Genomic DNA, 25,255 nt, shown 5'->3' on the forward strand with positions numbered 1-25,255 from the left:
CTGTTAAAAGACAAAAACCCAGACTTTATTGAACCAAATTAAAAATATTATTGATAGAAGACGAGGAGACACGGTCCACGCAGCAGGATTTAGTCCTGTTAAATCCTGGTTACCTCCGCCAAGGAGGTTATGTTTTTGCCGGCGTTTGTCTGTTTGTTTGTCTGTTTGTTTGTTTGTCTGTTAGCAACATAACTCAAAAAGTTATGGACCGATTTTGATGAAATTTTCAGGATTTGTTGGAAATGTGGAAAGGAAGAACTGATTTCATTTTGGGGATGATCCGGAAGAAATCCTGGATTCTGGATCACTTTGAAATTTTAGTTAACATTGTGGTAAATGGGGCCAAAAATTTTGTTTCTCAATATCTCGGTTAATTATTGACCAAACCCCATGAAATTTGACTCAGGGATGGACAATGGGATCCTCTTTCATATTCCAAAGGCTGATCCGGATCTGATCCAGAAGACTGATTTTATTGCAATTTATATAAAAAATGGGGGTAGTCCTTGGCGGAGGTCTGCGCTCTCTGAGTGCTTTTCTAGTTTAGTCCTCTTTTAGTCCTGGTTTAGTCTTGGTTTAGACCTGGTTTAGTCCTGGTTTAGTCCTGGTTTTAGTCCTGGTTTAGCCTAAAATGCGAAAACAGGAAATACCACTGTAATCCATTTATTTCAACAAAGTAACTGTAATCCAGTTACCACTCATGGAAACAGTAACTGTAACTGAATACAGTTACTCATAATTTGTACTCTGATTACATAACTCCGGTACATGTAATCTGTTACTCCCCAACACTGGCTACAGGAGCCAGTGCAGAGACCTGAGCACAGGACGCATGTGCTCGTACTTCCTAGTTCGAGTCAGGACCCGAGCTGCAGCGTTCTGGATGTTCTGGATGTTCTGGATGTTCTGCAGCGTCTCACAGCTCATTTGGAGAGACCAGTGAGCAGAACATTACAGTATCTAACCTACTGGAGACAAACGCATGGATAAGTTTCTCCAAGTCTGCTTTAGACAGTAAACCTTTGATTTTTGACAAGTTTTTCAGATGGTAAAAGTCTGCAGATGTTATTGATTTGATGTGGCTGTTAAAGTTCAAGTCTGAGTCCATTATTACCCCGAGATTTCTTGCCTGATTTGAAGGTTTTAGAGAGAGAGACTGGAGGTGATGCTGACACTGTCCCTTTCTTTCTGTGCACCAAACACTATACACTATGACTAAAGTCTTGCCTGAGTTTAGTTATTTAGTTTGAGAAAAAGTACAGACATCCTTTGCAAATGGGGGCTGTTCAGGAGAGGAGGCTGTGCTGAGGCGTGTCTCGGGCCCCTGTATGTCCATCTCCACCAGAAAGGTTACAAAGTCAAAAAGACACTTTTTTTTTTTTACACACTTACATTTATTGGGACTTCATCTCAAAAACATTACATTTTTGCAGGAGTATTTCATGTTACACGTCATATTAAACTAGATCTGCAATTTCCTGGACAGCTGTGTACCTTCAGTTTTGCCCTACAACTATGGACCAACTATGTTTAAAGGTGCATTTATTATTATTATCATTATCATTATTATTGTTGTTGTAGCATCCAGTCCAATTGAGAAGGCCAGAACTGATATACAAATGACTTTTCATCATTCCATGCCTTGTCATAGAACCGATGTAAGAGCCCGACAAGAACAAAATAACAGAAATGACCTTAAGATCACTGTATTACTTACTCAATACATAGTGCAACTGTTAGTCATACAATTTTAACAGTACAGCTTTACAGATAAAACAAACCTTGTTCCCCAATCGATTGTTGCTATCTTTGCTATTTGCTGTTTCCGTTTGGTCGTTACTTCCACTCACACAGGACAATCCCAAAATAAATGCATGTAAAATTACGACTGTATGTTAAGTATATAAGAGCTAACTTGACCTTTACAATGATTACTATTATATATCGTGTGTCTGTGTATGTCTATTTCCTCCCATGTGGATGTTAATGTGCACTGTGGAACTTTTCTGGTTTTCTTCACGGAGATGTTGCTTTGTAGTATACGGAAGCCGAGAGGGGTCACAACAAACGCAAACGCCGAAACAAATACAAACGCGACAACACACCAAAAAGCCACAACACATCAAAAAAAAACACAACGGAAATGACCGCGGGACTCTATTTTCCAACGGACCAATCAAGCAGCAAGTGAAGAAGAAGAACTACAACGTGAAAAGTAAAAGAACAGAGAAGTTGGAAACGTAAGTAAAAGTAATTTATTGTTTTATGATTATTCATTTCACGTTGTAGTTCTTCTTCTTCACTTGCCGCTTGATCGGTCCGTCGGAAAGTAGAATCCCGCAGTCACTTCCGTTGTGGCTTTTTAATGTGTTGTGGCTTTTCAATGTGTTGTGGCATTTGCGTTTGTGTTGTGGCGTTTGTATTTGTTGCGGCGTTTGCATTAAAATAGAGTCCCGCGATCATTTCCGTTGTGGCTTTTTTTTTGTTTGTTGTGGCTTTTTTTGGTTTGTTGTGGCTTTTTGTTGTGTTGTCACATTTGTATTTGTTGCGGCGTTTGCGTTTGTTGTGACCCCTCTCGGCTTCTGTAGTAGTATGGCATTAAACCTTTATATCTTCATTGTGACCAAACCAGACCAGGTTACAGGTCAGATCTGTGGAGAGAACCCCGCTCACATTCAGAATGCCTGTTTTTATTTTATTTTTTATTTTTTAGCTAAAAGAAACACCTGTAGTTGAATAAATGTTAGAAAGAGTTGTTTAATGTCACACTGTGGAACATTCTAAACAGAGCGACGTCATATCCACAGAAACAAGCAGGTGACAGACCCGCAGCTGAAAAGTTACACAGTGCCCCTTTAAACTAAATTCAGGTCTAGGTATGTTTTTAACGAGGAGACAACAATATAGCAGGGTTAAAAACTCCTTTAAGTGGTTTCCCTCATGGTTTGGTGGATTTTGCTCAGACCACCACAGAGGAGAGGGTTAGATCCCCCTCGATCTCCAGGGTGTTGATGTGCTGTAGATGGTGGAAGCGGTGCCTGTACTCATGAGCCTGCATTCCATTCACAATGATCCGGAAAGCCTGGCGCTCACAGCAGATGGTCAGCTGAAAAAAAAACACACAGAGGTGATTTAAAGGGACTGTGTGGAGTATGTGCTTTTACTCTTAAAAAAGTACAACAATCACAACAGAACCTGTGTTTCCTTAACCTGCAGCTAGAGACACAATCAAGTGTGTCTCATTCTCAGTTTATGGACAGGCCTCTTATGAAGCTCAGAACCTCCAGAATTCCCTCCCTGAGCTGCAGAGGCTGCACTAGCACTGACTCATGACTATCTGCAGGGGCTGGGGTTTAAGGAGTGACCATTCAGATCAGAGAGAGACCTTTTACTGGATTCCAGCATTAGAACTAGCAACCCAAATTAAAAACCCATGTGAGGCTCATTCTGCTTTTTGATTGGATAAATGTCTTAAGAACCAAAACACAAAATTATAACAAATGAATTAGACTTACTTATTTTATGTCCATAAATTTTGTAATTAAGAATCAATCAGCATTATAGTTGTCACCATTAAAAGCTGTATTTGACATTTTGACCTGTCACATTGTGAAAGAATTTCTATGTTATTTTAAGTGTTATGAATCATTTAACGACGTAATCATATGTGTGTGAGAATAAAGTTATCAATAATTGTTTTTTGGGTTTTTCCATATATGCAATCATATGACCTAGTTAAGGAGTTCTTGACTCATCAAGCTAATCTCTTTATCTTCCATGAGAAAAGCAGCTTTCCCCATCATGTGTTCAACATAAGGTTTTGGGAGAAAACTGACCTGATTGTTTATCACCTGGAACATGTAATTAAGTGTGAAATGGGGGGGCGGTTTAGACTAAAAGATTGTTAGTGTGTGATCATGTAAACACTGTGTGATATGATGTCATGTAATGTACCTTATCTGTGTCATGATTTTGAATAAATGGGTGCTCGGAGAGTTGTGGGACAGAGTAGGCTAGAGCGTAGCCAGGTGAAGTTTAAGATCTGTATTGTTTCTCTGAAGAATCTTGAGTGGATCTTCTTGTGTTACACCATGGACTTTGACTAAGAGAATTAATGAATAATGGACCTGGAGTTTGTCCATACAAATGAGCTCATTGTGCTTCATGATTTCATAAACTTGGAAACTAAAATACTAAATATATACTTAAACCTTTTTACATTGTGAAAACTGTTTGTGTGATGTAAGTTTTATATTTCTGTCAGAACTGAAGAATCCACTTGACAGAATTCAATTTTCTTTTGCTCAGGACCTGAACCAATGACGGATTTCAGAGATTTTAATGAAATATTGAAAATCCAATATCAATTCTCTAAACGTGATATATTTGATACAAGGCAAACAGGTCCGGGGGGACGGGTCAGACGAAGAACGGTTCAGAAGCCCCACATGATGAGCAACACACAGAGGCCAGTTAAGTCGCCCGGATTGGCGTCACCGGGGCCTCACCCTGGAGCCAGGCCTGGGGTGGGTGCTCGTCAGCGAGCGCCTGGTGGCCGGGCCTTCCCCCACGGGGCCCGGCCGGGCTTAGCCCGAAGGAGCGACGTGGGGCCGTCCTCACGTGGGCCCACCACCTGCGGGAGGAGCCATATGGGGCCGGTGCAAAGAGATCTGGGCGGCAGTCGACGGCGGGGGCCTCGACGACCGGATCTCCGGACATGGAGACTAGCTCTGGGAACATGGAATGTCACCTCGCTTGTGGGGGAAGGAGCCTGAGCTTGTGCAGGAGGTTGAGCGTTACCGACTAGATATAGTCGGCCTCACCTCCACGCACAGTTTGGGCTCTGGAACCCAACTCCTTGAGAGGGGCTGGACTCTCCATTTCTCTGGCGTTGGCCGTGGGGAGCGGCGGCGGGCTGGTGTGGGCCTGCTCATTGCCCCACAGCTCAGCCGTTGTGTGTTGGGAGTTCACCCCGGTGAACGAGAGGGTCGCATCCCTGCGCCTTCGGGTCGGGGACAGGTCTCTCACTGTGGTGTCGGCCTACGGGCCGAACAGCAGTGCTGAGTACCCGGCCCTCTTGGAATCCTTGGGAGGGGTACTGGACAGTGCACTGACCGGGGACTCCGTTGTTCTCCTGGGGGACTTCAACGCCCACGTGGGCAATGACAGTGACACTTGGAGAGGGGTGATTGGGAGGAACGGCCTCCCCGATCTGAACCCGAGCGGTGTTTTGTTATTGGACTTCTGTGCTAGTCACAGTTTGTCCATAACAAACACCATGTTCGAGCACAAGGGTGTCCATAAGTGCACGTGGCACCAGGACACCCTAGGCCGGAGGTCGATGATCGACTTTGTAGTTGTGTCATCTGATCTCCGGCCGCGTGTCTTGGACACTCGGGTGAAGAGAGGGGCTGAGCTGTCAACTGATCACCACCTGGTTGTGAGTTGGGTTCGCTGGCGGAGGAGGAAGCCGGAAAGACCTGGCAGGCCCAAGCGTGTAGTGAGGGTCTGTTGGAGCCCTCTCTCAGAGGGACTTTCAACTCGCACCTCCGGGAGGACTTCTCCCGGATTCCGGGGGAAGCTGGAGATATGGAGTCCGAGTGGGCTTCATTCTCGGCCTCTATTGTCAATGCGGCTGCTCGGAGCTGTGGGCGTAAGGTCTGTGGTGCCTGTCGCGGCGGCAATCCCTGAACCCGGTGGTGGACACCGGAAGTAAGGGATGCCGTCAAGCTGAAGAAGGAGTCCTATCGGGCCTTGCTGGCTCGGGGGACTCCTGAGGCAGCTGACGGGTACCGGCGGGCCAAGCGTGCTGCAGCCCGTGTGGTCGCGGAGGCAAAAACTCGGACCTGGGAGGAGTTCGGGGAGGCCATGGAGAAGGACTATCGGACGGCCTCAAAGAAATTCTGGCAAACCGTCCGGCGCCTCAGGAGGGGGAAGAAGTTCTTCGCCAACACTGTTTACAGTGCGGGGGGAGAGCTGCTGACCTCGACTGGGGACGTTGTCCGGAGGTGGAAGGAATACTTTGAGGATCTCCTCAATCCCACCGTCACGTCTTCCGAGGAGGAGGCCGAGGCTGGGGACTCAGAGGTGGACTCATCCATCACCCTGGCCGAAGTCACTGAGGTGGTTGGAAAGCTCCTTGGTGGCAAGGCTCCGGGGTTGGATGAGATCCGTCCTGAGTACCTTAAGTCTCTGGATGTTGTGGGGCTGTCTTGGCTGACACACCTCTTCAACATCGTGTGGCGGTCGGGGACAAACCGGGGTGGTGGTCCCTCTGTATAAGAAGGGGGACCGGAGGGTGTGTTCCAACTATAGGGGGATCACACTCCTCAGCCTTCCCGGTAAGGTCTATGCCAGGGTACTGGAGAGGAGAATCCGGCCGATAGTCGAACCTCGGATCCAGGAAGAGCAGTGTGGTTTTCGTCCTGGCCGTGGAACACTGGACCAGCTCTACACTCTCCATCAGGCGCTCGAGGTTCATGGGAGTTTGCCCAACCAGTCCACATGTGTTTTGTGGATCTGGAGAAGGCATTCGACCGTGTCCCTCGTGGTGTCCTGTGGGGGGTGCTCTGGGAGTATGGGGTCCGGGGCCCTTTGCTAAGGGCTGTCCGGTCCCTGTATGACCGGAGCAGGAGCTGTGTTCACATTGCCGGCAGTAAGTCAGACCTGTTCCCGGTGCATGTTGGACTCCGCCAGGGCTGCCCTTTGTCACCGGTTCTGTTCATTGTATTTATGGACAGAATTTCTAGGCGCAGTCAGGGGCCGGAGGGGGTCCGGTTTGGGGACCACAGGATCTCATCTCTGCTGTTTGCGGATGATGTTGTCCTGTTGGCTTCATCGAACCAGGACCTGCAATGTGCACTGGGGCGGTTTGCAGCCGAGTGTGAAGCGGCTGGGATGAAGATCAGGTCTTCTAAGTCTGAGGCCATGGTTCTCGACCGGAAAAAGGTGGCTTGCCCTCTCCGGGTGGGTGGGGAGTCTTTGCCTCAAGTGGAGGAGTTCAAGTATCTCGGGGTCTTGTTCACGAGTGAGGGAAGGACGGAGCGTGAGATTGACAGGCGGATCGGTGCAGCTTCGGCAGTGATGCGGTCGCTGAATTGGACCGTTGTGGTGAAGCGGGAGCTGAGCCGAAAGGCGAAGCTCTCGATTTACCGGTCAGTCTTCGTTCCTACTCTCACCTATGGTCATGAGCTCTGGGTAATGACCGAAAGGATGAGATCGCGGATACAAGCGCTTGAAATGAGTTTCCTCCGCAGGGTGGCTGGGCGCTCCCTTAGAGATAGGGTGAGGAGCTCAGTCACACGGGAGGAGCTCGGAGTAGAGCCGCTGCTCCTCCACGTCGAGAGGAGCCAGTTGAGGTGGCTCGGGCATCTGTTCCGGATGCCTCCTGGGCGCCTCCCTCGGGAGGTGTTCCGGGCATGTCCCACCGGGAGGAGGCCCCGGGGAAGACCCAGGACATGCTGGAGGGACTATGTCTCTCTGCTGGCCTGGGAACGCCTCGGGATTCCCCCGGAGGAGCTGGAGGACGTGTCTGGGGTTAGGGAAGTCTGGGAGTCCCTGCTTAGACTGCTGCCCCCGCGACCCGGCCCCGGATAAGCGGACGAAAATGGATGGATGGATGGATGGATATTTGATATATTTATTTAATCTACCACTAGGAGGAGCCACTGTCCTACACTAAAGTCCATGCTGCAAATCAACTTTGATTTGCTATTAAACTTTTAGTTGTGTTTTCGGTGTTTTAAAAACATTGTCTACTGTTCTAATCCCATTTGGTAATTTTAGTGCAAACTAGACAAATGTACAGCTTTGTGTTCAAACATGTTTAAAAGTGGGTGTATCCTGGCTCCTATTTCAGGTAGTTGGTGATATCTGCCGTGGAAATTATCTGTAAAATAATACTAAAACATACAAGAAGACTGTCTAGGTTGGTTTATACGTTTGCACCAGTAACAAACAGAGCAGACAGAGTTTCTGCTGCAGTGCAGCTGAGTTAGGTGTTAGGTGTTAGGTGTTTGGTGTTAGGTGTTTGGTGTGAGGTGTTAGGTGTTAGGTGTTTAGGTGTTTGGTGTTAGGTGTTAGGTGTTTGGTGTTTGGTGTTAGGTGTTTAGGTGTGTTAGGTGTTTGGTGTTTGTGTGAGGTGTTAGGGTGTTTGGTGTAGGTGTTAGGTGTTTGTGTGGGTGTTTGGTGTTTGTGTTGGTGTTAGGTGTTTGGTGTTTGGTGTTAGGTGTTAGGTGTTTGTGTTGGTGTGTGTTAGTGTTGGTGTTTGGTGTTAGGTGTTTGGTGTTTGGTGTTAGGTGTTAGGTGTTTGGTGTTTGGTGTTAGGTGTTAGGTGTTTGGTGTTAGGTGTTAGGTGTTTAGGTGTTAGGTGTTGGTGTTAGGTGTTAGGTGTGTTTGGTGTGTGAGGTGTAGGTGTTTAGGTGTTGGTTTGTGTTTGGTGTTTGTGTTAGGTGTTTAGGTGTTTGGTGTTTGGTGTGTGAGGTGTGAGGTGTTAGGTGTTTGGTGTTAGGTGTTAGGTGTTAGGTGTTTGGTGTGTAGGTGTTGTGAGGTGTTAGGTGTTAGGTGTTAGGTGTTTGGTGTTGTTGGTGTTAGGTGTTAGGTGTTAGGTGTTTGGTGTGAGGTGTGAGGTGTTAGGTGTTTGGTGTTAGGTGTGTTAGGTGTTAGTGTTTGTGTTGGTGTTGGTGTTAGGTGTTAGGTGTTAGGTGTTTGGTGTGAGGTGTTAGGTGTTAGGTGTTTGGTGTTAGGTGTTAGGTGTTTGGTGTTTGGTGTTTGGTGTTAGGTGTTTGGTGTTAGGTGTTTGGTGTTTGGTGTTTGGTGTTAGGTGTTAGGTGTTTGGTGTGAGGTGTGAGGTGTTAGGTGTTTGGTGTTTGGGTGTTTGGTGTTAGGTGTTAGGTGTTAGGTGTTTGGTGTTAGGTGTTAGGTGTTAGTGTTTGGTGTTTGGTGTTAGGTGTTTGGTGTTAGGTGTTAGGTGTTTGGTGTTTGGTGTGTGGTGTTTGGTGAGGTGTTTGGTGTTTGGTGTTTGGTGTTAGGTGTTAGGTGTTTGGTGTTAGGTGTTAGGTGTTTGGTGTGAGGTGTTAGGTGTTAGGTGTTTGGTGTTAGGTGTTTAGGTGTTTGGTGTTAGGTGTTAGGTGTTTGGTGTTTGAGGTGTTTGGTTGTTTAGGTGTTTGGTGTTAGGTGTTTGGTGTTAGGTGTTTGGTGTTTGGTGTTTGGTGTTAGGTGTGTTAGGTGTTTGAGGTGTTTGGTGTTTGGTGTTAGGTGTTAGGTGTTTGGTGTTAGGTGTTAGGTGTTTGGTGTTAGGTGTTAGGTGTTAGGTGTTTGGTGTTAGGTGTTAGGTGTGGTGTTTGGTGTGTGTTAGGTGTTTGGTGTTAGGTGTTTGGTGTTTGGTGTTAGGTGTTTGGTGTTAGGTGTTTGGTGTTAGGTGTTTGGTGTTTGGTGTTAGGTGTTAGGTGTTAGGTGTTTGGTGTTAGGTGTTAGGTGTTAGGTGTTTGGTGTTAGGTGTTTGGTGTTTGGTGTTAGGTGTTTAGGTGTTTGGTGTTTGGTGTTTGGTGTTTGGTGTTAGGTGTTAGGTGTTAGGTGTTTGGTGTGTTTGGTGTTAGGTGTTTGGTGTTTGGTGTTAGGTGTTAGGTGTGGTGTTAGGTGTTAGGTGTTTGGTGTTTGGTGTTAGGTGTTAGGTGTTTGGTGTTTGGTGTTTAGGTGTTAGGTGTTGTTAGGTGTTTGGTGTTTGGGTGTGTTGGTGTGGTGTTAGGTGTTAGTGTTTGGTGTTAGGTGTTAGGTGTTAGGTGTTAGGTGTTTGGTGTTAGGTGTTAGGTGTTTGGTGTGGTGTTTGGGTGTTTGGTGTTAGGTGTTTGGTGTTTGGTGTTTGGTGTTTGGTGTTAGGTGTTAGGTGTTTGGTGTTTGGTGTTTGGTGTTAGGTGTTTGGTGTTAGGTGTTTGGTGTTAGGTGTTTGGTGTTAGGTGTTTAGGTGTTTAGGTGTTAGGTGTTTGGTGTTAGGTGTTAGGTGTGTTTGGTGTTAGGTGTTTGGTGTGTTTGGTGTTAGGTGTTTGGTGTTAGGTGTTTGGTGTGTTAGGTGTTAGGTGTTTGGTGTTAGGTGTTAGGTGTTTGGTGTTTGGTGTTAGGTGTTTGGTGTTAGGTGTTTGGTGTGAGGTGTTTGGTGTTAGGTGTTAGGTGTTAGGTGTTTGGTGTGAGGTGTTAGGTGTTAGGTGTGTGTTTGGTGTTTGGTGTTAGGTGTTAGGTGTTAGGTGTTAGGTGTTAGGTGTTTGGTGTTTAGGTGTTTGGGTGTTTGGTGTTTAGGTGTTAGGTGTTTGGTTGTTTGTTGGTGTTAGGTGTTTGGTGTTTGGTGTTTGGTGTTTGGTGTTTGGTGTTTGGTGTTAGGTGTTAGGTGTTTAGGTGTTTGGTGTTAGGTGTTAGGTGTTAGGTGTTTGGTGTGTGTTAGGTGTTTGGTGTTTAGGTGTTTGGTGTTTGGTGTTAGGTGTTTGGTGTTTGGTGTTTGGTGTTAGGTGTTAGGTGTTAGGTGTTTGGTGTTAGGTGTTAGTGTGTTTGGTGTTTGGTGTTTGGTGTGAGGTGTTTGGTGTTTGGTGTTAGGTGTGTGTTAGGTGTTTGGTGTTTGGTGTTTGGTGTTAGGTGTTAGGTGTGTTTAGGTGTTAGGTGTTAGGTGTTAGGTGTTAGGTGTTAGGTGTTAGGTGTTAGGTGTTAGGTGTTTGGTGTTAGGTGTTAGGTGTTTGGTGTTTGGTGTTTGGTGTTAGGTGTGAGGTGTTTGGTGTTTGGTGTTTGGTGTGAGGTGTTGAGGTGTTTGGTGTTGGTGTTGTTAGGTGTGTTTTGGTGTAGGTGTTTGGTGTGAGGTGTTAGGTGTTTTGGTGTTTTGGTGTTAGGTGTTAGGTGTTAGGTGTTGGTGTTAGGTTTAGGTGTTTTGGTGTTAGGTGTTAGGTGTTAGGTGTTAGGTGTTAGGTGTTTGGTGTTAGGTGTTAGGTGTTTGGTGTTTGGTGTTTGGTGTTGGTGTTGTTGTGTTTAGGTGTTTAGGTGTTTGGTGTTTGGTGTTAGGTGTTAGGTGTTTGTTGGTGTTTGGTGTTGTGTTAGGTGTTAGGTGTGGTGTTAGGTGTTTGGTGTTAGGTGTTAGGTGTTAGGTGTTTGGTGTTTGGTGTTTGGTGTTTGGTGTTAGGTGTTTGGTGTTGGTGTTAGGTGTTTGGTGTTTGGTGTTTGGTGTTAGGTGTTTAGGTGTTAGGTGTTTGGTGTGTTAGGTGTTAGGTGTTAGGTGTTAGGTGTTAGGTCAGGTATCTTACAGTGAAGGCCTGTCCTCTCTGGAAGGGCATGGCTCCGCCCCTCTCCTCGCTGCCCCACCTCTCTCTCTCCTTGGTGTTTCTCACCACCGTGTTCTCGCTGAAGCGTGGGTTATAGTGCAGTGCGACGCCTGACGGGTGACTCAGATTCACATGGAACCTATGAAGAAAGACACAGAGGTCAATCAAAATGACAAAGAAAGATGGATGGATGGCAAAAAGGAAAAAGTGTTGCGCAATTAGATCTGCAACCAGTTGTCAGAAGCAGCTTACCTGTACCTGATTTTTACTTTCATAAATAAGTGAAAAACAGAACTAAGTCATTTTAAACACTTCACTGTGGTCCAAAGTTATTCCACATATTCTAATTACCGTATATTTCGGACTATAAGCCACGCTTTTTTTCATGGTTTGGGTGTTTCCTGCAACTTATACTCTGGTGTGACTTATATATTAAAGTTTTCAGACTGACAGCTGTGAGAGGCTCTAGTCTTGTGTGTCAATATTTGTTCCTCCTGTACCACTGTCACTTCACTCTACTACGCATGCCTCCTGTAGAAAAAGCTATTTTTCTGCTGCAAATAGTGAATTATGCAGACAAAAATGGTAATCGAACAGCAGAGAGAAAGTTTGGAGTGAGCGAGAAACTTGTGAGGGAAAGTAGGAACGGAGAACACAGCTGCACGGCAACCAGGAGGGTGCACTGTGAATCGACAAAGCCTCAACTTCAGTGACACCGAAACCATCCTAACTGGAACTGACGCTGAATCTGACGACAGCGACACAGAAGAGGAAGCGGAGCTCCTTTTACCTCACAGATCTATGGTTTATCTCCGGAGGTTGAGCAGAAATGACACAGAGGATGAAGAATTCAATGGATTTGGATTTGGAGTGAGAGTTTGGTAAACTTATGTTCTGTTGTTTATGCTATAAATATCTGAAGAACTGTTCATGTTACGTTAACATTTAACGCCTGTTCAGCCTGTTGTTCTCTGTTCTGTTATTATTACTAGAAATTGACTTTCAAAATGAAATGTCGTTTCCTGGTCTCTGATTTTATAAAATAAATTTCCCCAAAAAGTGCGACTTATATATGTTTTTTTTCTTCTTCATTGTGCATTTTTTTAACTGGTGCCACTTATACTCCAGAGCGACTTATAGTCCGAAAAATACGGTATTCACTGTGAGTTTTTACGCCTCTCAGAGACCAGAGCTTTTGCCGTAAGTTTTAACATGACAGTACAGTTAACAAAAACTAGTATTCAAGCGTGCACTTCCTGATTATCAGAGAATAAAACGCTTTATAATTAGATGCAGACAGCACTCAGCAGACTTATTTTGACCTCAAGAGCTGTTCATACAAGAGATCTGTCCTGAAACAAGATACATTTTGCTCTAATACAAAAGGGACACTGCAATAACACAAAAGTTTTGGAACACCCTCATTTTTTCAGTTATTTGTTGCAGTTCACATCATGCAAGTCCAATGAAGAGCTTGAAATGGTACAAAAGTAAAAACTGACCAGACAGAGGTGAAAAAAAAGATAAAAGATACAAAACTCAAGTCCAAACTCTGCCAAAACCGAACAAAAACAGAACAGAACAAGATGGTAAAGCTTGAAAACCTGGAGTGTCCAGCAGCAGCACAGTGTCCAGACTTAAACCCATGGAGCTGGTTTGGGATGAACTGGACAGAAGAGTGAAGCAACCTACAAGTGCCACACATTTATGGAAACTTCAGCAACAGACTTGGGAAGAACTTTCTGAACAATATTTGATTTCTGTTGTAAAAAGAACGAGCCACGAGTGTGTTCAGCTGTTCTATCTGCCAAAGGTGGACACACATCAATAGGAAACAGTATTAGTGTTTCAGTATTAGTGAAAAAAGTGAGCACAATTTTTACATCTGTGTAATTAAATACACAAACTGTGAAACAAATATGACATGAACGACGAGAGAGTAACAACGAGAGGAGGGTGAGACTGAGAAAACAACAAACAACAAAAAGTGAAGAAAAATTGGAGGGATGACAGAGAAGAAGAGAAAGAGAAAGGAAGAGAGAGAGATCTGGAAGTTGTAGTCAGATCATTTACTGGAAATTCCTCCTCTTGGGTATTGAGACAGTGTTTTTTGGTCTCATGATTTGGTAAAAACAATGGAACAACAATGTCAGAGTCGGAAGTCATGAGTCTGTTACAAATACTGTTTCATTTTCACTGTACTGCAGACTGTCATTTACACTAAAACACATCATAAACTAAATGAAATCTTGCATTTTGGATCTCAAGAAAAATAAATAAAATGTATCACAGTATCATGTTTAATAGTGCAGCAATACAGGTGCACTGTGTGACTTATGCTGCTTGTCTCCATGGAGATGAGGACCCCTTGAAAACGAGATGGGGCTTATCCTCCAAACAAATAAACAAATAAATTCAAATGTTCCACGGTACAGTGGTCCCTCATTTATCATGGGGGTTATGTTCTAAAAATAACCTGCAATAGATGAAATCCGCGAAGTTGTCAACTTTATATTTTACAATTATTATATCTGTTTTAAGTCTGTAAAACCCCTCACCACAAACTTTATACACTTCTCTCACACAGGACAGTCACAATCCTTTTTACATCCTTCTTAAAACTTATTTCTGCTGTCGTCCTTTTGTTATTTTCATTCTTTATGTAATGAACCGATGATTCATTTATTGTGTAATGGAGCCCTACAGCGCAGAGTCCTGCACTGGTGCAGTACAACACTGCACCAGCCTGTTAACCTGAGATTGTATCAAACTTTTGCACTGCATACGCCACGGACTGAACCAAGATTAAACCAGGACTAACCCAGGACTAACCTGGGACTGATTCCAGGACTGAAGAGGAGGACTAAACCAGGACTGAAATAAGACTAAAACAGGACTAAACCAGAACTAAACTAGAACTAAAACAGGACTCACTGTCGGGACGGGCTCGAAGGTGACTGCAGGAGAAAGGAGCGGCTCTGCTCTGCACCTCAAGTAAGAGCGGCTGTCTCCCGATTGCGCTTTACGGACACCCTGCTGCTCGTGCTCGCGATCCTGATTTTAGCAACTATTTGCGGGTACCTGACCCGGTGTAAGACTCTGCTACAGCGCGTAACTTCTACCTTCCTTCAGCGTGTCCAGAAGTCCAACTTTTTGTGCGATGGTTTGCATCTTCCTCTGCCTTTTGGGTGCGAGCACAGGAGCCTTTGTCAGTGAAGAACGTTTGGTCGACATTGTGGGTTTTGTCGGGGAGAAAACTTGTATAACATACAGCACTTCAGGATCACACTGATACAGATCCAACATTTATGTACATTTGGCAACTGAACACATTCTGTACTGTACAGGAGACAGGGTCCCTTATCCAATCAGGACGCAGCGGGAGGAACACAATGCACGTTCATACACTGTAAAAAAAAAAGGCATGCAAAATTGCACACAAAAAAATCCCCCGAAACAGCAAGACTGTGAAAAGTGAACCACGATATAGCGAGGAACAACTGTGTTACATTAAACTTATCCATCTTGCATTTATTAAATACAGATGTTTTTGTTGTTCAAAATAATAATTATAATAATTTGTACCTTTAATAAAACCTATAATAAAACCTGGAAAAAATCTGCCTGGTTACTGTAGGTGGACATGTCTCTCCACAGATCTGACCGTGGAGAGACAGTAACATGGCCTTGTCTCCATAAAAATAAGTTTTATGCTGTAGTTTGGAACTGTCCAGACAAACGCAATATATCCATAGATACAAGCACCACCAGAAAAGTTACATACTGCAACTTTTTAGGCATCTATTAATTAGGGCTGAGAGTAATTGTAATAGACTTTTAACTCTCTAAATGGTCACAAAGTCTGCAATTATTTATTATTATTAGGTACTATTGATACTTTGCAGTACATCACACAGGGGGTGTAATGTTCTGCAGTTACCATGGTGACATGATGTACACACGAGCAAACACAGTCAAAAAAGTGTTTTGATAGTCTGAAAACTCAAGAATAAACACAAAATGGATTTAAAGAGCACATTTTCAGCCTGTGATCAATCCGAGCGTTCATGGTCCTGTTTAGGAGTTTGATCTTCAACAAAAAGGATGAGGGTGACTCAAAATATAAAATGTATAACTCATATTAAGTTTACGTAGAGTAACACAGCTTCTAACAGAGTAGTGCTTTCACTTAACCTCACAGCCCTAGAGAACGCTGGAGTCATACCTGCTCGCACTTGGAGACACAGTCCCCTGGATGGTGATAGTCCGACCAGGCGTGAGTCCTCCACTGATCATACTGCGGTACGGGACGGCCTGTACAGAAACACAGACCCATTTTTAGTACTGGAATATGACAAAAAATACACCACAAATGTATAAGCCCCACACGTAACTGCTCCTCACGACTTGTTTTATGTAAAACCACGCTGCCCTACAAAGGCAGAACACTGTAACATGATGTTTGGTCAAAGATGAGCTCATGTCATTTTGTTTGTATTTGAGAGCTTCTTTATCATGTCAATAAATACCGTGAAAAATACTGAGCTCAAACTCAAACGCTTCAGTATGCTGCAAAGGCAAAAGATCTTAACTCTCCAGAGTGTGAAACTGAGAAAAATGACTTCAAAGTTTCTGTTTTTTCCAGACAAAAGTAGAATAGGTCAGGGCTCTCAAAATTGGAAACTAGCTGCTATAATGAAGAAATATATGTATGTGAAAAATATTGCATTCAAAATTGACCTTTGACCCTTATTTGTCAGTTCCTGTTCTCTGCCTTTGAATCATGAGCCAAAAATAAGTTTTTGTGCAAAGACAAAAAGCAGAAACAGTGTTCGTTTTGTTTGTGATTTAGTTCATAAATGTATTTTATTTTCAAATCCAACCTTTCGTTTTCTTCTTTTTGACACAGAGTCTGAACACATTCAATAAATAAACCTTCAATTATACTTCAATAATCTTTAATGTAAAAGTATTGTGTGTATTTATTCATACTGTACACACTCTACTAAACTTGTGTCAAACTGTTTAGTCCTGGTTTAGCCCAAAATGTGAAAACAGGAAAATACCGCTGTCTAATCCATTTATTTCAACAAAGTAACTGTAATCCAATTACCACTCACTGAAACAGTAACTGTAACTGAGAATAGTTACTCATAATTTGTACTCTGATTACATAATGCCGGTACATATAATCTGTTACTCCCCAACACTGGTAATGTTAAATCTTTTCTTATTCAAATAAATGTTTCATAATAGTTTGCTTAAATACTGAATCCAGAACAAGCATCATATAAAATAATAACAAATTAAATAATGTAAATTAAAAAAAATAAATACAACGTGGGGTGACCATTTTGGATTGGAGATTATAAATCTCCTCCCAGACATCACATCTGCCCTCCGTCAACAAACATCTTTTTTAATATTCCATTACTGTGGCCTGGGTCTTGCTAGTGAATATTATTATTGCACATTTCTTGGAGCCAGATCACTATTTAGATTTCCACAATTCATTTACACGTACAAATACTACTACACAGTGTTGTTCTATTGCCTTTAAAAATGGAGTATTGCTCTTCTTTGAGGTATTAACTGCTAACACATAAGGGTCCGGTCAAGCAGAAGTAAACAACAAGGCCAAAAATTCAAGTTAATGCATCTGATATAAAAATGTATTGAACAGATACATATGTACTCTAGTTTATGAAACTGTTGACCTTTTTTCTGTACCATTTTTGGTTCTAAAGTTCCATATGTTTTAAACAGACCATGTATGAAACATGGAACAAAAATTATTTCCCAAATTTCAAAGACCTGAAAATCATGTAAATAAACTGATGTATTTCATCATATCTTGTGTTATTCCATCTTTGAACTGTTGAGGAATGTACATGATTAAAAAAAAAAAAGTATTTAAAATGATAAAAATTTGCTTGGAAGGACTGACATATTTTATAGAAATAGTTTCCTTTCATTTTGAAGTAATATTAAAGTATTCAGAAGAAAAAAACTGACAAATGATGTAAAATCCTGCACCTTCTACTTGTTTGCACAATTTTCCCTCCGTTACTTTTCCCTCCGTTACCATGACCTTTCTTAATAAAAAATCTCATGAGTCAAAAAGTAAGAGGTTTTTCAACCTAATCTTGTACCATATGGTAGAAAACTATATGAAGCAAATATTCAAACCAGTTTGTTAAGGATATGGAAGTGAGAACCAAGAGTTATCACTGTTTGGATTTATTGCCCAAAAAGTGCTGCATATTTCATTCCCTCCGTTACCAACATGAGTTTTTAAATTTTTTTGTCAACAACTTGACAGAATATCACAGGTTTAACTTGACCCTGTTGGAGTGTAACTCTTTCCTACATTCTGATACTTTACTTATTTCAATAGTCCCTCTAGTTTCTGAATAAGAGACATTTGAATGTCAAAAATCTGCCCCTGTTTCCCTCCATTACCACTTGACTGGACCCATATTTGAATCACCATATCATTTTGCAAACGCTCTCTTCACCGAAAACATGTTTCAGTTTTGTTTTTCACACTCTGAAAATGCACTAAGGCTGAACATAGGACAAGCTCATACTGATAACTGCAAATAGAGCCTGGGAGAGATCACTAGATTACTCAAACATGCATGGATGACATCTAAAACCTCTTCAGGCATGTTTTTGATGTTGATGATGTTTTTGAGAGATTTTAGTATTATATTGTACCATCTGATCACCCTCCCTCCTCTGGACCAGACATTCTAAGCAGTGGGTTCGTTTTACTCACAGGCACAGCAGAAGGAAAACCAGGAGAGGGAAAACCAGGCTGCGGAGGGAAGGCCGGACCGGTGGGGAACGCTCCGAACGACGAAGGAGACACCTGAGGAATAAAGAACCCAGGCTGAGCGGGGAACCCAGGCTGAGCGGGGAACCCAGGCTGAGAGACAGACAGAGAGAAGACAGTCATTATGGGCTTATACTGTTACACTGTAAACGTGATTTTACTACAGTTTGATTATGTATAGCTATTTTTGGAAGAAATATCCAAACTTATGATCTCTCAGTGGTTTAAACCAGCACCATCAGCTGAAAATGGCTTCTGGATGGAAACCGAAATCACAAAAAACATCACAAAAACCAGAGTGTCCAGTTGACGTGATGACTACATTGGTGTTTGAAACTTACCGCGGCGCTCAGGAAGGAGATGGAGGAGACTTCCACTCGTCCGTCCACTTTGATGGTGTCAACTTGTTGAAATGGGATTCTGTGTTTGTACTCCAGGAAGTGCTGACTGTTTAGGGCCACCTGGACATGACAGAGAGTAGAGGTACTATATCATTCTTTTTTATATATGTTTCTCTGCTTTCATTTTCTAATGCATAAAACAAGAATGTATATTTTTAGTGCAGTAACATGAGTGTGTCTGTGATGTTACCTGGTATGCGTGCGGGCGGACGGTGATGGTGATATTGAACCCCGCGCCTTGTGGGAGGAGGGAGCTCTGCTGGCGCTCTTCTGGCCCCCAGCTGCCGTGTTGGAAAGTGTTACAGACCACAGTCATGGGGTGGGAGTCGTATCGAGGGTTAAAATGAAACGCCACGTCTGCGTTCTGCCTAGAGCCACACTGCAGATTTATATTAAACCTGCAAAAATAAATATAATATATATATATATATATATATATATATATATATATATATATATATATATATATATATATATATATATATATATATATACAAGAATTCACATTAAAAAAGCTTTACCTTACATTTATTTTTGTACTATTGTTGTGTTGTAAAATAAAAAAAGAATCATGTCATCACCAAAAGAATGAATGAATGTTTTCAAAATGTCGTTGTCCTCAAGCCACATTGTTAAATCACCAAGTACATTTTGATTTAAGCCACAGTATGTAACTTTTTTGCCAAAAAATACAAATAAAAGCTTGTTTTATTTTTATTTGGTTGCATTTATTGCACCTCCATATGCTCTAATGTGCTATAATCTTGTACAGCAGACATGTCAGACTCATGATATAATTATATTTGGCCCTCAAGATCACATCAAATATGTATTAGAGCTGCTCACCAACAAGCTATTCTGCTTGTTCTGGATTCAGTGTTTAAGCAAAAATATTATTATTAAACATTTATATGAATAAGAAAAGGTTTAACATTACATATCTCGAATGAAGAAAAAACATGCAGATGTTGAAATTTTTCAATAAATATTTAATATATGGCCTAAAACTTAGTCCCAGTTTTTAATTTTGGCCTTTGTGAATCTGAGTTTGACATCCCTGGTCTACAGTATGGCATAAAACACACAAAGTGGCTTTAACTTTAACTTTTAACTCTATTTCTGTACTGTACCTTTAATATACATACGCCCTTTGTTATCAGATTATTCACTGATTCACTAGCTAGGACCACGCCAACGACAACATAGTGCGAAGTAGTTTATTGATAATGTACAAAGCGAGGCAAAGATGGCTGGGTTGAGACTATGGGTGGGGGCTCCGTCTCAATCTACAATTGGCCCAGCCGGAACGGGACCCCCCTTGTAGGGGTCTTATGACTGAAAGACAAAATAGGGGATGGGAGGGTGGGGTCGAGTTCGCCGAGACAAACTGGGATGATGGGAAAGGCTGCTACATATAGGCTTCTGGGAAATTAGAGGCGTGGTCGAGGTGAGTTGTGGTTCGCCGGTGAGAGGAGAGGGCGGCTGAGGCCTGGTCCTGCTCCTGAATCTCAGTTAATCGTATTAACTACATTTAATAGAACATCATTTTGAATTTCTCCATTTTCACAGTTTCCCACAGCCTGTCTCACCTGTCAGCTCCTGGCAGCACCCTGCCGCTCACAGTGATGGACTTGCCGTCCTGCAGACCTCCGTGGATGGAGCCCATGAACGGGATCCTCTGGAAAAGACCAGTTACAAATGAACCTGAGTTAGTGATCATGAAATGACTTTTTATGAACAAATGATTCATTCTGTACTGTGATGTTATGAGGAGGCTCATGTTACAGAATGACAAATGTTCTGCACTGCGACGCTGCATGACTGCGACGCTGCATGACTGCGACGCTGCATGACTGCGACGCTGCATGACTGCGACGCTGCATGACTGCGACGCTGCATGACTGCGACGCTGCATGACTGCGACGCTGCATGACTCAGACTCATCAGCGTAAAAGTCCCATGTGACCAACTGTTTAGAAACAACGATTTTAAAGAATTCCACTTTAGTTTTCCGAGATCTCCACATGCTGCCTGCAGAAAAACTGGTTTAAAGTCTTAAGTTCAAGTTAATCTTTCAGTGAATCCGGGATCATTTATTAGGGAGTGTGCAGCTCTATCATGTTCAAACAGGATGTGTTACACAAGGATGTTGGCATAATCCTGCTCTGTCATTACTTATCTGGCCAACTGCAGAACAGAGCAGCTTTTAACACAATGGGCCTTTCCAACATCAGCGCTCACAGCCTAAAACATCTTGGAATAATCATCGTTCTTTTCTCAGTTTGCTGCATTTGCATGATTTTATCTGCAGCCATGTTGAGTGGAGGAGGGAGGGCTGAGGCTGGAGCAGCTCAGATGACGTGGATTTCTCTGAAGTGGATCAGAAGCCGAGATTCTGGCAACTGGGAAACAACCAGTATTTACAACAGAGTCTGACTGCAGACCTCAACTTAGAGGACCCTACACCCCAGACCTCCACGCAGAGGACCCCACGCCTACACCCCCACCCAGAGGACCCTACACCCACACCCCCACCCCACCAGAGGACCCTACACCCCAGACCTCCACGCAGAGGACCCCACGCCTACACCCCACCCAGAGGACCCTACCCCAGACCTCCACGCAGAGGACCCCACCCTACACCCCCACCCAGAGGACCTACACCCAGACCTCCACGCAGAGGACCCACGCCTACACCCCCACCTCACCCAGAGGACCCTACACCCCACCCCCACCCAGAGGACCCTACACCCCAGACCTCCACGCAGAGGACCCCACGCCTACACCCCCACCCAGAGGACCCTACACCCCAGGCCCCCACCCAGAGGATTCTACACCCCAGACCCCCACCCAGAGGACCCTACACCCCAGACCCCCACCCAGAGGACTCTACATCCCAGACCCCCACACAAAGGACCCTACACCCCAGACCCCCACACAAAGGACGCTACACCCAGACCCCCACCCAAAGGACGCTACACCCCAGACCCCCACCCAGAGGACTCTACATCCCAGACCCCACCCAGAGGACCCTACACTCCAGACCCCCACCCAAAGACCCTACCCGAGACCCCGCCCAGAGGACCCTACACTCCAGACCCCCACCCAAAGGACCCTACACCGAGACCCCGCCCCCAGAGGACCCCACACCCCCACCCAGAGGACCTCACGCCCAGACCCCCACCCAAAGGACCCTACACCCCAGACCCCACCCAGAGGACCCTACACTCCAGACCCCCACCCAAAGGACCCTACACTGAGACCCCCACCCAGAAGACCCTACACTCCAGACCCCCACCCAGAGGACCTCACGCCCACACACCCACCCAGAGGACCCTACACTCCAGACCCCACCCAAAGGACCCTACACTGAGACCCCCACCCAGAGACCCTACACTCCAGACCCCCACCAGAGGACCCTACTCCAGACCCCCACCCAGAGGACCCTACACCCCAAACCCAGAGGACCCTACCCCTGACCCCCACCCAAAGTGACCCCCACCCGAGTCCATTAAAGTGAATTGGGGTTTTTATCCTGAAATCTGTCAGTTTTCCAATGGCCCATATGTGTTCTATGGTTAACAGACTGAGAATTCTGTGTCGCTTTGGGAATGCGGAACATTATTTCTATTCGAGCAGGTGACCGCTGGAGACACAGAGATCATCACAATCAATTCAATTGTGGAGAGGCAATTTTTAAAATTTATATTGTATAGATGTATAGTTAGAAGTTATTTATTTGTATTAGTTATTTATTTTTATAAATAGCCTAATATAAGCCGAAATGCACACGCCCCGTAAGGTTATATTGTAGTATTCCTCATCATGTCGAATTCTTTGTGCCACATTTCACGACTATATGACCCTGTATGTGACTATAGCAGCACTTTAAACACACAGGTCATTTCACATAAGGAGGGTTTCACAAAAGGACTTTAGGTCCTGAGATTGGGGATTAGATTTTACAATTTACAAATAAAATTTTTAATGAGCTTTTAATAACATTTCCTAGCGAACTAAAGCAAAAGCTGATGAAAAGAAATGAATTTGCAATTAATTTTAAAGAATAAACTAATGGAAAAAAAAAAAAAGTGAGGGGCATGTAGGTGGAGGTGCGTCCTGGTGGAGGTCTGCGGCCAGACTCTCCTGAGTCAAGACAATATCATGCAAATGTTATCATTCTACAGTCGTTTCCGCTTATTTGTCCTCAAATGACTTTCATGTGCGCTGTCGTGGGGGAAAACTGGACACTTTTTGGACAAAATCTTGCATAACCATTTCAAAATACTGCGCAATAGCCTATTGCCTCAATGTAAAAAAAAAACAAAACAAAAAAAAAAAACACATTTCCAAAAACCAGTAATGTCCAGGCTATCCAGGTTTATTTTGCTCATAATATTGCACAGCTCAATTCAATGATTCAATTAAGTTAAAGAATAAACTTGCGTCTTTCCGTTATTTAAATCGCGTTGGGTCTTTCCGCTATTTCAAAGTCCTTTCCAAACAAAGGAGTGGTCTGCAGGAGGCAATCTAGGGTTCTTTTTACCACAACATTTTACAAACAATTTAAAATACCAACTCTAAATGAGAGCCGATTAAAAGAATAAAGCTAGATTTAATACAAAAAGTCGTAATTAAACCGCAAATCCTCTGCATGGCCTGGTCTCTTTGATTGAGTTGTTAAATGAATCGTTATTGTAAGCATGACTGGCTGGAGGTAAATAACGGGAGCAGTGGCGCACAGCTGGAGCACTCACCGGGCTGTAGAAGGGAGTTTGTTGGTTAAAAGCCATGCTCACGGTTTGACAGAAGACAGACGACACCTCTGGAACTCTGCAGCACACTATCAAGTTTACACTTTACTTCGCCTTTTATCACAGTTTAGTTTCGTTTTCTCCGTAAGTGGGCGGTGTTAAAGAAACAGGAAAAGAAAACCGCACTTAAACTCTGGAACCTTCAAAGGAGCAAAGACCTGAGCAGCAGCAGCAGCAGTAATATTAGTAGAAGTAGGCTATAGTAGTAGTAGTATTAGTAGTAATAGTAATAGTAGTAGAATTAGGCTATAGTAGTAGTAGTATTAGTAGTAATACTACTACTACTACTACTACTACTACTACTACTACTATAGCAGTATTAGTAGTAATAGTAATAGTAGTAGAAGTAGGCTATAGTAGTAACAGTTCATTATATGTATTACAAAGTCCAGTCATTATATTCCCTTTACATGCTTCAGTGTAGTAATAGTGATAGTAGTAGTAGCCAAGTAGTAGTAGTGGAAATATTTGAATTTGTATAGTAATATTGCAGTAGTAATAGTAGTAGTAGTAATAGTATTGCAATAGTGGCAGTAGTAGTAGTAGTAGTAGTAGTAGTGGTAGTAGTAGTAGTAGTAGTAGTAGTAGTATTGCAGTAGTAGTAATAGCAGTAGTAGTAGTAGTAGTAGTAGTAGTAGTAGTAGTAGTAGTAGTAGTAGTAATAGTAGTATTGCAGTAGTGGTAATGGTAGTAGTGGTAGTAGTAGTAGGAGTATTGCAGTAGTGGTAGTAAATGGTAAATGGTCACATTTTTCTATAGCACTTTTCCACCTTCAAGTCACTCAAAGCACTTTACAACAAGGAACCACTCACCCATTCACACACACATTCACACACCAGTGTACGCAGACACTGTGTAGTAGTAGTAGCAGTAGTAGTAGTAGTAGTTATATAGTAGTAGTAGTAGTAGTAGTAGTAGTAGTCTATTACAGGTGTCTAAACCTTTTTCATTTTTTCATCAAGGGCCACATATGTAAACACAGATGAAGCAGAGGGTTGATCGAGGGCTGCAGACTGGTGCTGAATACAGAGAATAATTGAAATCTGTACATGTTTAACATTAGAATGAACCATCAGACTTTATTCATGCCAAGATCCTTAAAACCCAAACACTAAATATGGAATATTAGCTTTATCAAGGTAGCTTTTCAGAAAAAAACTTGCAGTAAAAAGTTCATTTTTAATTGATGCAAGGTAATTTGGGCCAATTTACCTGGAAGCCTGAGGGCTAAGAAAAATTTGTCTGAGGGCCGCATTTGGCCCATGGGCCGTAGTTTGGACATGCCTGGTCTATTATATGTATTACAAAGTCCCAGAGGTGAGACCAAGTTGTTGTTTTGCAAGTCTCAAGTAAGTCTCAAGTCTTTGACCTCAAGTCCGAGTCAAGTCCCAAGCCAAAGGCAAACGGCTCCAGCTCAGAGCCAATCAGATTTACAGATCAGTTTGTCAGTCCGTCCAGTGTCATATCCATGGAAACAAGCAGATCCAAAAAGTTACACAGTGCACCTTTAAATGAGTCAAACAAATAAAAAACATAATAAAATGTAAAGCACACAAGAGCGCACGGCCTATTAAAAGAAGTCATAAAATCAAACACAACAGGACAATGACCACTGCATTACCACGGTCAAGGTTATAAAACATGAGATAAAAACAAATCAAGAGTGAGCCCACGCTTTGTTCTTTCATCATTCACTGTAAAACAGCAAACTCAGATTACGCAGACTCATGACACAGAGTGAAGCTTTCAGGACTTTATTCCTCAACATTTGGATGATTAAGTCTTACAAATAATGAACTTTTCAGAAGCCCGACATCTCTGTTTAAAATTGATCTTATTCAGTAAAAACACAGAGGAAGTAAAAGTATCTCAGTATCTGAGTCAACAACAGGTGATAAAGTAATGCTG

The 25,255-nt window shown here is 43.2% G+C and overlaps 1 protein-coding gene across 3 annotated transcripts; it reads right to left on the bottom strand.

The window, feature by feature from the left end:
• Window positions 1–1,370: 1,370 nt before the first annotated feature.
• On the bottom strand, window positions 1,371–23,448 carry LOC110156282 (galectin-9-like). Of its 3 annotated transcripts, none has more exons than XM_020920483.2 (8): window positions 23,291–23,448; window positions 20,123–20,211; window positions 18,724–18,931; window positions 18,474–18,593; window positions 18,076–18,168; window positions 15,520–15,608; window positions 11,277–11,433; window positions 1,371–3,106 (listed from the first exon to the last, which is right to left on the bottom strand). In XM_020920483.2, exons 1-8 carry the CDS (start codon window positions 23,324–23,326, stop codon window positions 2,960–2,962), a joined length of 939 nt encoding a protein of 312 aa, XP_020776142.2. In that variant the 5' UTR covers window positions 23,327–23,448; the 3' UTR covers window positions 1,371–2,959. The 3 variants fall into 3 exon arrangements, with proteins under 3 accessions (XP_020776142.2, XP_055022542.1, XP_020776141.2); XM_055166567.1 differs by having other exon boundaries at window positions 18,076–18,207; XM_020920482.2 differs by having other exon boundaries at window positions 18,076–18,225.
• Window positions 23,449–25,255: the final 1,807 nt, after the last annotated feature.

Source organism: Boleophthalmus pectinirostris, unplaced genomic scaffold, assembly GCF_026225935.1.
Source record: "Boleophthalmus pectinirostris isolate CB_2022bp ecotype Guang Dong unplaced genomic scaffold, ASM2622593v1 HiC_scaffold_9, whole genome shotgun sequence".
NCBI lineage: Eukaryota > Metazoa > Chordata > Actinopteri > Gobiiformes > Gobiidae > Boleophthalmus > Boleophthalmus pectinirostris.